Raw genomic sequence first — 14,725 nt, 5'->3', positions numbered from 1 at the left:
GCTACATTATGAAATAAATTGTTGATAATGACACCCCTTGCGCCATGGCTTTTCTTTCATGGATTTGCCTTTTATTTTTATGAGATAAACTGTGTATTTCATGTGCAAGAGTTTTGAGAGGAACACTCCATTCCTTTCCTTTCAAGTCAAAATGTGCCAGAACTATGGCACTGGCTCCCAAGGTGGGATGACCTTCTGTCCCCTTGAACTGCATCCAAATATTGGATATCGTCTACTCTGAAAGTTCACACAAAATGTTTTTAACTTCAGGGACTAGGGTATTTTCACTAAATGACATTGCAGCACCTACACATAAATACATAATGAAAAATATTTTAGGGGAATTTGGAAAAATTCTTAGAAAATTCCTATGTGCTACGAACTAAATAGAACAGAGAAACTGGTATGAAATTGTTGAGGATGTCTACACAACTGTAACAAAACTATCTTTAAGCTCTAAGATATATTTTTATTATGATATATTACTTACAAAAGATAGTCTGAATAAAATAAAATATTTCTGTGCTTCCAAACAGATTTTTTATAAATCCTCTGTTTGAGGCAATCAAAATCGAGTTTGAAAACATTTTGAAGATTCTTTCTATTCGATTAAAGTGTTCACGTCTATTAGATTTTCTTTATGAAATTGGCCATGTAAGATCTAATTTTTTTCCTTTCTATACTTTCTGGAATAAAAATTGCTATGTGATTGCTACCACAAACATTATTTATAAAACACATTAAAAGAAATTTTTATCCTGCTTAAGTAATTAATTAATTTAGAAGGTTCCGTTAGTGCTTGTGGAGAACTTTACTTCAAAGGTATATGATCTCCCTGTTCGTCTTTCTTAATAACACTAGCTATCCTTCTAAGATAAATGGAATCATACTTATTTTCAAACTCACTGATCAGAACTGCCACACCAAGGAATTCTTGTCAATCTCTACACCATGTGTGCTTATCAGTATGCACGTGGCTGTTTATTCACAGGCCATTTATACTTCTTTTTAGTTATCATATTTTAGCTAGCAAGCCTTACTTTTCAGAAGCATCTTTCACATTTTTAATGAGTGATTCTTCCTAGCAGTAATTTTAAAAGCCAGACTGAAAGCTGGCAGCTCTATTTTTGAAACGTTTATATGCATGAAAGATAACATTACTCCTGGCTGTGGAAAGCATGCATCCCTCTTCATCAGGGTCTCAGAAGCATCCCTACCGTTCTCCTTGTAGCCCATTCCCAGAATGACCTCAGGGGCTCTGTAATAACGTGTCACCACATATGGAGTCATCATGAAGCTGGTGCCCGCTGTCCTGGCCAGCCCAAAGTCGAGGATTTTCAATGTGCAATCAGACTTGACTACAATGTTACTTGGCTTTAAATCCTGACAACAGCAACAAAGGAAAGAAATTCAAAGCCAATCTCCAGTGGCACTCATACACTCCCTCTACTCAACCAACAGAACAGTTCTGAAGATAATAACTGCTACAAAAAAATCAAAATTAGATTCAGATTCAAAATATCTTCAGCTGGGTGCTGGTGGCACATGCCTGTAATCCTAGTTACTCGGGAGGCTGAGCTGTGAGTATGGAGGTTCAAAGCCAGCCTGTAGAAGAAAGCTTGTAAGACCCTCATCTCAAATTAATCAACAGAATACAGGAAGTGGGGCTATGACTCAAAGAGATAATGTGCTAGCCTTCAGAAAAATCTGAGCGAGAACATCCAGGCTCTGAGTTCCAGCCCCAAGACCTACAACAACAACACAAATCCTCAGGAAAATCTTTAAATCCATATGAAAATGGCATTATCACTGTTACAATTTAGGTTCATCCCACCAAAATAAATTTTGACAAAAGGACATATCACTTATTGTCATTTCTTGGGTTTCTCCTTAGAGAAACATAGTCTTTTATTTCTATTTCCTTTCTAGACCTGACAGAGAAGCAGATCATGCTGTCAGGAATCAACAGCGGATAGGAGCTGTCTTATTCTAGCGCATCTGCTGCCTGTCAAGGACCTAGAAAGCATGGACTTCTTAGGAGCTGAGTCTCAAGGGGCTGAAACATAATGCTGACATAGCCAATCACAGAATCGCTAGGAATTTCTTGGCATATTAGTCAACAGGATGCTAATTCTATTTTCAGAGGAATGAGGAAGTATGTTGTATTTGACTGTGTCTTCCTACATAAAAGAAATGATCTAAAGTTGTCCTTTCTCCCACAGCCTTTTGCCTGCAATAGTGTTCTTACCCTGTGAATAATTCCAGCAGAGTGGAGATGCTTGATGCCACACAACATTTGGTATAGCAGGTAAGACATTCGCTCGTGGTCTAATTCCATCTGAATCACCTGACACAAGTTGGCATCCATCAGTTCCATTACTAGGTAACTAGAAGATAAATCCACAATATTAGTTCCAGAGCACAAGACCCAGGAAATCTTTTTTTTGGTATAAAATAACTTTTATTTACATAATTTATATCTATAGAACATAACGGCTTTCTTTAGAACAAGAAAATTTACAAATGACAGGTATTGCTTCTTTTGTCAAAAATGTCGTCAAGCAAGTTAATATACATGGTCACTTCTATTTAATATGGTGGTAAACAGTAGATACTAATCTTTTCATCTGTGCATCAATCACTTATCAACAATTATAGACTTTTAAACCATTACATTGGTCACTTGGATCTAAGTGTTCAGGAGAAAAGGACAAGAAAAGATAAAGACTTTAAATCACATCTCTTTTAAGATTTATAAAATAAACTATTTGCAACATCTTCCTTGCATCAATTAGACTTAACAAATCTCTTCTACCTTGCAAGGTGAATATACTGATTAAGCTTCTCTTTCTCCAAAGATCTGTTTTAAGGATCTAACAATAGGAAAATCTGTTGACTAATGGATTCTCTGAACAATGAATGGCCCTGTACTCAGTCCCAGAATACTGGCAATTTAGCAGCTCAGGTTTCTAGTGATCAACCCTCACTAAAAGGAGAATGTAAAAGTGGCCAAATACGGGTACCTGAAGATGAACCACCCACAGTCTCTGAATATTTCTTTGGTGACCTAGGAAATCTTTTGATCAAGGGAGAACATCATTCTAAAGATGTAAGCTTTCTGCACTTCCTAGCTCTGCCTTTGACTGAATGAAAAAAATCAAGAAAAACTTCCAATTGTGGTATGTGCACTAGCTTGTAGCAACTCTTCCCCTAGGTTTTACTAGAGGCACCATGTATTAGTGTACAGTTCATACTTACATAAATTCCTTCATCATCATGAGTTTAATTTTCTCTGTATTCCCTTATCTCTTTCTGGAGTATTAGGATTATAAATAAAATAAGCCTTTAGGACACCTACTTCGACAGAATAAAACAGCTTGTTGAAACAGATACTATGCTGGGAAATCACTTCCTCTCCTTTCCCTGTTATCTTTATATTTCCACACAGATTCTTTTTGTCCAAAGTCCAAATCACCACAAAAATATGGACATCAAGAATAATGATGTTTTTCATATCCCCTTAATATTTCTCAAAGTGAACAGACTCACCTTCTCACCTTCTAAAGCGGACTCAATTAATAATAAATAAGTTACAAGCATTTCCTGATTGCACAAGAGCATAGAACAAAGAGGCACTGAATCAGAAGGCCAGGAGGAGGCAGGAAGTGATACCACCACAGAACCCGCTCTCCTCACATGGTTCTGGCACCAGCTCTAGCTCTTCCCTCTCTGGATCTCCACAAGGGATTTTTCTTTTTGTTGTTTCCCTTTGAGCTATTCCAGTGAGACCTGTGTGGCCCTTCCTACATGAATTTTGTTTTGTTGCTACTTACACATCTTGGAACTCCTCCAGTGTTTTCTGGGGTGTGAAGACATTTAATAAGCTAATAATCTGGAAGAGATAGCATGGAAAAGACAAAAAAAAAGAGAATTATTTTAAAATTGTAAATGTATTTGTTCCAACTGACAGTTGCTTGCTAGAACAATGGTAGAAACAGAAAAGTTAGGAAAAATTTTCTAGAATGCCTCATAGAACCAAAAACACGGTGTTTAGAAAGGATGTAGATCTGGTTGGATGTTAATAATGCAGTTAAAAAGCTTAAGGAAACAAAACAAAACCCCTCACACTCTTAGGCAGAAGGAAGTCAGAGAAGACGTAATTGTCTTTCTGCTTTAGCGTGGGTCTGTATGGAAAGACACAAAGACGGGCCTGGTCAAACTGAAAAGAAGGCACAAACCATGGAAGGAAGAGTGAAACACTGGGTCAGTTTAAACAAGATGGTATTCTTCCAAATGCACCACTATTATTATTATTGATACTGTTGTTATGGTTTCTTCACTTGTATCTTACACTCAAATAGTACTTACATTACTACTCCAGTGGAATCTGGAAGGAGGAGGTTAATTGTGAATAATGTCAATAATGAATTTAATAGAAAATGCATTTTAAAGTTACTTAAATTTAGTTCTAACCATTATGTTTCCTGCTTTATATATTATGTGTACTTGGTAATAAAGAAGTTTGTCTTCAGGAATAGACTTTTTAAAAATGTCTTTATCACAGTGCCACATAAATTATAAACAAAAATAACTTAGACTGCCATCTACATATTATATATTAATGAGCCAGTAGACAATGAAAATAAAAAGACATAGAACTGGTAGCCAGTGGCTCAGGGCTGTAATCTAGCTACTCAGGAGGTAAGATCTTGTTTGCTCTTGATTAATCTTGTGTGAAACTCAACTAACCACCAATAGGATGAAAGTGGAGCTGTAACTCAACAGGTAGAGCTCTACCCTTGAGCCAAAAAATCTAAGGGACATCACCCAGACCTGCATCCAAGCCCTAGTATTGACATTAAAAGAAAAAAGTCATTAAAAGCAATCTATTCATAACATGTCAATGGAAACCTAGTTCACAAAAGTTGGCAAAGTACAAGTTAAATATCTAGATAGCTTCCTTGTACGAAGCAGTGAATCTTAGTGGAGCTCTTAAGTGATACTTGAACACCTGAACTGACTAAAAGCAGAGTTACTGCTGTCCAGGGAATGATGGTTTTACATTTGCTGAGAAATTACTGAGAAATATGTACAATACCACTCAATATTTTCTAGTATATGGCAATAGTCCTAATACATAAAACATTTCATCTTCTAAATCAACTTTCCAATTTGAACTATACAAATAGAAGGAAAAAAGCTATATTTTCTTTGCAACTTAATTCCTTTGTAATTGAAGTGCCTGTGTTCTGTGCATTTAGCTGAGGTGGCTGTTCAACATGTGGTATATCTTCCATTTCAGTATGCACAGTACTTTTCCACTACAGGATAAATCTCATAATTTCATGTCCACCATTTCCACTGTTATTTAGATTAAAATCTGGCTATGAAACCAGGAAATAGAGGGAAAGAGACTCTGAGCCTGAATCTGTATGTTTGTATTTCATGTCTCTTTCAGCTGAGCTCTCATACAGTTCAGTTCTTTCTGCCATATATTTGCTTCTTTCTCATTGCCAGTGTAAACAACCATCAGAGAGGACCTCCTGTTTATGAAACTACACCATTCATTTCACATATTTGGTATTTGATAGTCAAATTTTATGCTAGAGGAGTTTGTAGGGAGTTATGATATCTGAGTTATTATAATAATTTATATTTTATTATACATTTTCATGTAACAAAATGCTTAATAAATTTGTTACAATTTAATTATGAAAAGTAATTATTAAAAAAATTCTCTCGGGCTGGGAATATGGCCTAGTGGCAAGAGTGCTTGCCTCATATACATGAAGCCCTGGGTTCAATTCCCCAGCACCACATATACAGAAAATGGCCAGAAGTGGCACTATGGCTCAAGTGGCAGAGCGCTAGCCTTGAGCAAAAAAAAGCAAAAAGAAGCCAGAGACAGTGCTCAGGTCCTGAGTCCAAGCCCCAGGACTGGCAAAAAAAATTCTCTCCCTCATCTCTTTACTAAGAAACAGTAGAGCACAAGGAGAGTTCCAGAGAATTTGCCTGAGATTAAAGAAGCTTGGAGTCTGGAGTACAAAGACCTGTCATCTAGCCCAATGAGTTCCCTGAAGAAAATTTTCCCAGTGGTCCCATTCTGGAGTGTGTTATAAACATATACTTGCCTAGGTCCTACCCTTGGAACAACAAGATGCCTGACACACAGTGTGGACCTTCCACAGTTGGAAGCCAGTGGCAAACTTCAGCTAACACACAAAAGAGATAACATGACAAAGAAGACATCTTCATCCACTAATTATTCACCTTCACTGATAAACTTAGTATCTCATTCTATAGGGCTTTAGGGAGTTTTTTGGTTTGTGCTTTTTTTGTGGTTTAATAACAGAACGATGTGGTTTTGTTTGGTTTGTGGGTTAATGTGGAACAAGACAATCAAATAATGTTAATTTGATAATAGAGATACACCTATCAAATTCATCTCCTCCATGCCACATGGCTTTTAAGGGATTTTTAAGCAGGAAGCTACCATGAGGACAATAAAATCAAATATAGCATATGAGCAAGATAAACAACATTAAGAGACAGAAATTGCAAAGAAAGAACAGCTCAAGTTGGCACTTGTTTTCTTCTCCCAGTCTCGCAACCTCCCACTGCCAAAGGTTTAAAAATAAAATGGAAGCTCACGTTTTTGTGGTTCACGCACGTCATGAGGACCAGCTCCCGGTAAGCTCTCTTGGCATGGGTTTGGTTCTGGAAAGGTCTGCTGAGCTTCTTAATGGCCACATTTCTGTCAAGGACAGCATCATATGCCGCACTGCAGAGATTGAAGAACAATCCAGAATTAAGAATGAACAAGCCTCGGAACTCTGATCAGCCTTGCTAAGGTAATTGGTTAGAAATAATAATAATATTTTGGAATTCTCTTGATGTGTCATCTTTTCCAGTCCCATATCAACCAGACTGCAAAATATCCATGAAAGAAGGAGGGGGGAAAAGGAAGAAGGGAGGAAGTAGAAGAGATGAGAGAGAGAGAGAGAGAGAAAGTGAAACAGAAAGAAAAAGAGAGAGGAAGAGAAAGAAAAGAAGCAACAACAAAAACTAAAGGTAGAAATTGAAGAGGAGGAGGAGGGTGACAGAGGAGTGAAGGCATCATGCTACAGCATATAATTCTATCACTGAGTGGGGAAAAAGAAAAAAAAAAAAAGCTCAAATTTTCCACAGGCCATTCAACTGTGGCAAATCATTTCATCTCTCTGGGCTTATATTTCTTATTGATTAACATACAATATTGAAGAACTCTCTATATATAAAATACCATAGGTTCTTTGGTTATTTAAAGTGAGTATACTTTGTTCAGTCATAGAAACTAGTTTTTAAAACAAATTTTTATTGTAAAGGTGATATACAGGGGAGTTACATAAATCAGATATTGAGTACATTTCTTTTTGAACAGTGTCACTTCATCCTTCATTTTCTCCCTCATTTTCTCCCAGTTTTTCCCTCTCGACCTCCCTTCCCCACAAGTTGTATTGTTAATTTTCAACACAGTGCCTAGGCTGGGAAAATGACCTAGTGGCAAGAGTGGTCAACATAGTGTCTAGTATCACTGCTGAATTAGTTCACCCTTCGTCCCACCATTTCTGTGCTTCCCCTTCCCCTCTCCAAATCACTTACATACAAGATAAAAAAATATAGAAATCAAAAACAGTGACAAAAAGGGGGAAAACAGAAAAAAACAATCCACAAGAAACAAAATAAAAAACCTCTTATTTCCATTTCTTGGACTTCATCTCAATGAGCATCATTTAGAAACTGGTTTGTAAGGTGTTAATTGCAATGAAAGCACAGGCTAAGCCAGGTACAGTGGTTCATACCTGTAATCCTCACCTAGTCAGGATGCAGAGGAAAGAGATCACAAGTCTGAAGCCTGGAAAGTAAGCTAGACCAAATTCATAAATTATTAAGCAGTAATTAATAAATGATAAAATGATTTGATGTAGCTCAGTTACAGAGTACTTGTCTGGCATACAAGAAAGCCTTGGGTTCAATCTCAAGTACATTAAAAAGAAAAGAAAAGAAAAACGTGCTGGTTGATGAGCAAAGCAGACTCATTAGTAGTAAGTAATCTCAAAATAAGGATCAGAAGAGATTGCAGAACCATCCACCAACATGCATTTAACACAAACATTTGAAGTTTTCCAGCAATTCGAGAATAATAATTTACCATGAAATCTAACTGTATGTTACTGTTTCTCTCATATTCAATATATGGGTCTAAAAGAAAAATGAAAAAGGTTCTTCTTGAGATTGCACCAAATAATGCACCCATTAAATGTTTACCTCCATCCCTACAACTCTAGGTTTTGTGGAATTTTGCATTGGTTGGCAGAAAGATTGCAAAACCAGAATTCTGTGCAATTGATCTTTTGAGTTTAAGTGGCCTGGTTTTTGGTACTGAACTACTACAGACAGTTTAAGTTGAATAAAGTTTTAGAATTCATAGTCCATGCTTCCATTCATTATTCATTTCTCTCCAAAATATCCTCACCAAAAGTGCATCCTGTTTCTGCTGTGTCCTTCCAAAACCACATACTCCATCAGTACTGAGACAGCTCGTTGTGTTACTGGACAGCTTTGAGAACAGAAATGTCTACTGCTCGAACAAGCAGTGTGGTCTCCCCACGCTTTCCACAGACTACTGGTAACCAGAGCCCTCCATGGCACTTCAAAATGAGACCTTCCCTGTTCATTATGATAGATCATACTATTCTAAGTCCATTAAAGGACAGCAAAGTACCTGCTCTTGGGTTAACTAACATTCAAGTGCTCTAAGCTTTCAGTACTTTCCCCCCAAGTTTCTTCTTTCTTCCTCTAAATATCACCAGTGCTCTATCACCATTTTTTCAGCATGTGGCTTCCAGTCCCATTCCCATCTGGTTAGTTTCCTCTGAACAGTCTCCAATCTGTCAATGTTCTCTGAAAATGTGGGCCCTGTCCTAAATAAAACATTGAGGATTAAAGCAGGACTATCATTTCCTTCAGCCTTTCATCTGCTCATGCACTCAACAACCCTACCTGACATTGCTAAGGCAACTAAATCTGTCCTGCTCTCTTTGACATGACATCCCATGCTAGCACCCCACAGGGAGCCCATTAGTTACAAATGCTATCTTCTAAAAACTGTGTGCTTTGGAATAAATATTCCAGTAGAGTACCTCCGTTTGTTCTTATGTTTGTTCTTATTATCCTACCAATGGCAGGTAAAGGAAAGAGCCAAGTATATTTTACAGGTAATGCACAAAGATAACAGTGAATTTGGAAATGTATGAATTAAACCTACTCCTAGGGTAAATTATGTCAACAACAACAACACGAATCAGCCCGTCTCCTTAAAGAGAAAGACTAAATCTTAAACCAAAAAGACTTGGCTAAAATTACTAATATACTTTAAAAAAATCGGCAACCCACTATGAAAACAAATAAAGTCAGAGGAACAAATTATGTCGCTTCTGGCCAAATAGCAAGTGTCCTCCGCGGTCGTTCAGGGAGCCAGAGAGCCTTGTGGATGGACATATCTTGACAGCGGCTGGAGTGGTTAGCAGCAGTCTGGACCCAGGGCTGGGAGCTGATGCTCACCACTGCACTCAACACCCAAGTGCATCCGTTTGTCTTGAGAACATTGCATGAAGAAGTCCTCCAGTATTGGTCAGCTGCTACACAGTTCATCATTTAGCCAACTCCCATCTGGTTTGTACGTGAGACATCAATGACACTGAATCTGGTTGAAGAGCCTGATTACTGACATGGTCAGGGCTGCCAGACTAGGGGTTTAGCCCTGAGCTCACAGGGAGTAACAGAGGAAGTACCTGCCTTTGGAGGTTCTTGGCTTGCGACACATGGGGTATCTTCTCCCAAAAAGGGTGTGGCATTCTCCCTCCCTTGGGCAGTTTTAAGTCTGAGTCTCAGCCTTGCTGCCTATTAGATGTGTAGCTATAGGCAACGTATTTACACTTTGTGGCATCATTTCTCTCATACTTAAGATGGAGATAATAGCAACGAGACAAGATTGCTGTAAAGGGTTATCGGTGTATGCACACAGCCCCAGCTAGAGTGAGTGCTCAGCAAATAATGGCTAAGGCAATTTTTGACTCAGAGTCCTTTCTATGTTTATTAGCTAATGCAGGACAAGATAAAGCATAAGTGTTTAGAGTTTATGCAGCAACTACAGACATATCTACTAATCAGTGGTTTCCTCTAATTACAGTTTTTCTACTAATGATCTTTCAGATCCACTATGTTTTTGTTTTCCTTTTTCTTTTTTTTCCTCTGCTCCTGGGGATTAACCTCAGGGTCTGGGCTCTGTCCCTGAGCCTTTCTGTGCTCAAGGGTAGTACTATGACACGTGAGCCAACACAGCACCACTTCTGGCTTTTTCTGAGTAGTTTATTGGTGATAAAGATTCTCATAGACTTTCCTGCTTGGGCTGGCTTTGAACTGTGATCCTCAGATCTCAGCTTCCTGAGTTGCTGGGATTGCAGGGGTGAGCCACAGTGTGCCCAGAGGGATTCACTATCTTGATCCCATTTCCCAAGTTCATCTCATTGAATCAAAAAATAAAGATTTAGGGCCGGGGTTTGCCAAAATCTGCTTTATAACCATACATTTCTTGAATCTACTTTTAAAAGCCATTTTTAATCATTTGTTTTAATGCAAACTTATTTCCAGTGATTACGGAAGAGATTCTTAGTAGTTCACAGTGTATCTGCTCTAACTAATGTCAAATTCAATACATGGCTCAAAACGTCTTTCTTCCCTGTAAAGAAATGAGGACTGTGCCTGTGAGTGACTGTGTGGAATACAGCAGGTTCTTTGAACATCTGGCACCTTGAATGGAACTGGAAGTTGCACTAAAGAGAACTCAGAGTTAAATATGCAATCCCTGCTACTTTTGCAGCTGGCATTGTGGATTCCAGTACAAGCTTCCAGATGCCCCATGAGAGGCTGGGAAGGCAGAAGTTCCTGTAGTGGCCTCCTTCTGATATTTCCTGTCTGGCAAGCTGTGTCGAGTGGAGATGGGAGGCTTTCTTCTGAAGCAGTAGTTTGTGTCATCATTCAGATTGCAGGCTACAGGAGGAGCTGAAGCATGGGTATCAGCAGACTCCAGGCTCCAGCCCACAGACTCTGACATCATGGAATGATGACAGCAGTGGCTTCCGGTGCGCAGTTTCTCCCGCATCAGCTCTGATCACGTGTTCAGAGGTCCCAAGGACACTCTCTGAGGAAGAAACTGCCCTGGTGATTCAACCTGCCAGTGTCTGGGTTCTTTCCAGGAAGCTTAAACTAAAGCCATTTCCCAGGTTTCCGATGATCTCAGAGACACTGATTCATTGTATTAAAGCTCTGCCTGTTGAATAGTTTTCTGTTTCCAGCCATCTTTTGTAACTGCTCGGTGATTACTGGCAAGTCTGGCAATATATCTGTAAAATGGCAACACCGGCGCTGACCAGGCACATTAGTGCCTGAAAGTTCTGTTACTCTGTAATCTTGTTTACTTGTACATCTTAGTTCACAGACTCTATTTCCTTCAGTAGTTTTCTTCCTCCTATTGTCATGTAGATTAAAATGGAAACAATTTTTATGAAGATTTTTTAAACTTGCCAGAAATTTTGCTAAATATTTGCCAGAAATTTGGTAAGTTAGAAGACAAGTCATTTCTCCTACCTCCAGGACTATTCTTCAAAAACAGATACAGCCATCTGTTGCTCTTCCAGTCATTTTCCCAAGCTATGGCATGCAATAAAGCTATGCTTATATCCTGTATCCACTCATATAAATGCATGTACATACACCTCCTGCTAGCAAGTCTTTTTCTTAGCTAACTTTTCAGGGTCCACAGATACTCTCTTACACAAGCATTGATGTGATCACTGTGTTTATTACCCTCCCTTTCCTATTTCAAATAATTTTAATCATACTTACTGTAGTTTACAAAATTTCTATGCATCGTGAGAAGAACCTTATCACTTGAGCAATAATAATAACAACATGGTGGCTTACTATCTGGAAAGTGAATATCATGAAGACTGTATTTTGAGACTAACCTGAGCAAAATGTTAGCAAGATCCTGTCCCAGTCAACAAGACAGAAGTTGTGAATCATGCCTGTGATCCCAGATGTACAGAAAGTATAGATAGGTAGGAGGATTCAGTCTGAATCCAGCCCCAGGCAAAAAATTAAAACCGACCCTGAAAAGTTAACTCAAGCAAAGAAAGGTTGGGAGCCTAACTCAGATGTTAACACACACACACACACACACACACACACACACACACACACACACACAGAGAGAGAGAGAGAGAGCTTGTGTCCTTCTTCTTTGGCAGGCCAAATTCTCTTCTGACATTACCCATCATTTCTCTAGTCTGAGGACAAAGATTCAGTAAAGATTCAGTATTACCTCAAAGGTTCAAAACTATGGTGACAAACAAAATTTGTAATCAGAAGCCCATTGAAATAGGAAATGACTGATTAAATCAGGAGTTCCCAAAGAGAGGAAAGGTTGAAATTTTACAGTAATAAATAGGTTTTTAAATATTTTAATTTAATAGATGAATCTGGTGAAAGAATTCTTAGTTTTAGTATATATTTATGTTCTGTATAAGTTTGATGGAGTTTCTTTCTTCAGGATATTTTTACTCTGTACAGGACTGAAATATAATGACAAAGATCAATCATTTTCCAGCATACCATTCAGAGCAGTCTACTTATTTATTAGTTCTGTACTATAAAATTATTTCTTCAAGAAACTCTGAATAGGAAAAAAATCAGTATATGCAAGAAAGACTGAGTTACTTTTATGCTGAAATACAAAAATAGATATTGTCAGTTTAGCAGAATTTGTTCTTTCCAGCTACCTTAGCTCCTATAAAGAGTGGTTTTCAAATAAAATGTCTTGAGATATACTGCACATGTCAATTGTTTAGAATTAGTAGACATAAAGTATAATTTGATGATCCAAAAAATTCACAGAAATGTCAAAGATAATAAAAGCACAATTGAAAAAAATGACTATGAAACCACATTACAGAGAGAGAAAGCTAAGACGGTTCAGTTCATTAAAACACATGAGACTAAACCTAGAGCAGTAATTATCCTCATGCTATTTTTAATATCTAGGTAATCCATATAAATAAATGAACACTTTTCTTACACTTTTATTTCATGTTTTAATAAGCTTATTTTAAATACATTTCAGAACACCATTTTTCATTCACTAATATAAATTATTTTGCTCTTTTACTGTGGAAATTTTCCCAGAAGGGATAAATGATGCTCATTCTCACTGCACGTAGCCACCATATTGTGTCTGAAGTTTTTGCACTCTGCCCACCAGGTGCAAGGGGCAAACCCAAGAACTACCTCCCGGTGTGATTGCCTCGTTCCCACCTTCAACTCTTTTTGAGTAATAGAGTTCAGATGAGTTATGTTTGTTTCATGTTAACAAGATTCCTCACAAGCTGAAGTAGCAACCCCAGTGGGCATCGTGATGCGGATCACATCAGAAGTATTTGAAGAGACAAGCTTTTTCAGTGCATTGTCTTTATTTGTGTTAGTGTTAATGGTAAGACCATTGATAGGGAGAAAGTGCTTTGTCTAAAATTAAGCATTTAACAACCTTGAGATGTTCCTTTGGCTCACATGCTTGTATTGTTTCTTGATACTTATAACACTGATTTGATGCACTTACTGAGCAATAAGAATCACAAATGGATGTGTGATTATGGTAAAAATAATCTTTATCACCTATCCCCAGGGCCTGCCTCCTCATCCTTTAAACCTCCATCATTGTTTCTGGCCTTATAATTTCCCTCCTTAATCCGACACTGATAACTAGCACTGATTCCCAACATCTCCTGCCTCTAAAAACCTGTACTAAATATTGTTCATGCATTAAAATCTTTCTTTGTTACTGCTATTCTTTTATCCCCTTTTTTTCTCAGTTTATGTTTTAGCCTAACACTTACAAAATTACTATTTATGAAATATCTTTATTCGTACCTTAATTATGATGTATTTATCATATACTGTCTTTTATTATGTCTTTTTCTGTTCTTAAAGTTGTGCTACTGTGTGTGTGTGTGTGTGTGTGTGTGTGTGTGTGTGTGTGTGTGTGTGTATGCATGTGTCTGCATGCATGTGTCAGTACTGGGGCTTGAGCTCAGGGCCTGAGTGCTGTCTCTTAGATTTTTCACTCAAGGATAGTGATTGCTCTTACTACTTGATCCACAGCTCCACTTCTTCCTTTTAGATGGTTATGTGCTTTTCTTCCCAAACTGATGTCAAATGGTAACTCTCAGATCTCATCTTCCCAAGGAGCTAGGATTACAGGTGTGAGCTACTAGCACTCAGCTGATGTGTTTCTTTCCTTTTTTTTTTGAATAATTACTTATTTATTGTCAAAGTCATGTACAGAGGGGTTACAGTTTCATATGTAAGGCAGTGGGTACATTTCTTGTACAATTTGTTACCTCCTCCCTCATTTCCCCCCTCTGATGTGCTTATTTCTGATGATCCCACTCCTGAAGGATTTAGCTCTGCATCCCCAAGTATTTATTAGACAGAATTACATTTGCCACTATTGAATGTTTACCTTCACAGTTTTAAATGTGTTAGGTAGAGGGCATGTAAAAGATCGATAAAATTTTTAAATAATATATTAACACTATGCTATTCAAGATACTAAGATTTTATCTCTAAG

The 14,725-nt window shown here is 37.8% G+C and overlaps 1 protein-coding gene across 4 annotated transcripts in view; it reads right to left on the bottom strand.

Annotated features, from left to right (window-relative positions):
• Mapk10 (mitogen-activated protein kinase 10) overlaps window positions 1–14,725 on the bottom strand; it is a 261,635-nt gene that overhangs the window by 70,029 nt on the left and 176,881 nt on the right. For all 4 annotated transcript variants that reach the window (XM_048364355.1, XM_048364353.1, XM_048364356.1 and 1 more), the window contains 4 exons: window positions 6,652–6,781; window positions 3,834–3,892; window positions 2,249–2,387; window positions 1,218–1,383 (listed from right to left, as the gene is read on the bottom strand). In XM_048364355.1, the coding sequence (XP_048220312.1) occupies window positions 1,218–1,383; window positions 2,249–2,387; window positions 3,834–3,892; window positions 6,652–6,781 (494 nt within the window). The remainder of the gene's footprint in view (window positions 1–1,217; window positions 1,384–2,248; window positions 2,388–3,833; window positions 3,893–6,651; window positions 6,782–14,725) is intronic.

Source organism: Perognathus longimembris, chromosome 16, assembly GCF_023159225.1.
Source record: "Perognathus longimembris pacificus isolate PPM17 chromosome 16, ASM2315922v1, whole genome shotgun sequence".
Taxonomy (NCBI): Eukaryota; Metazoa; Chordata; class Mammalia; order Rodentia; family Heteromyidae; genus Perognathus; species Perognathus longimembris.
The sequence above is the reverse complement of the archived record's forward strand: the minus strand, read 5'-3'. Positions and strand labels throughout refer to the sequence as shown.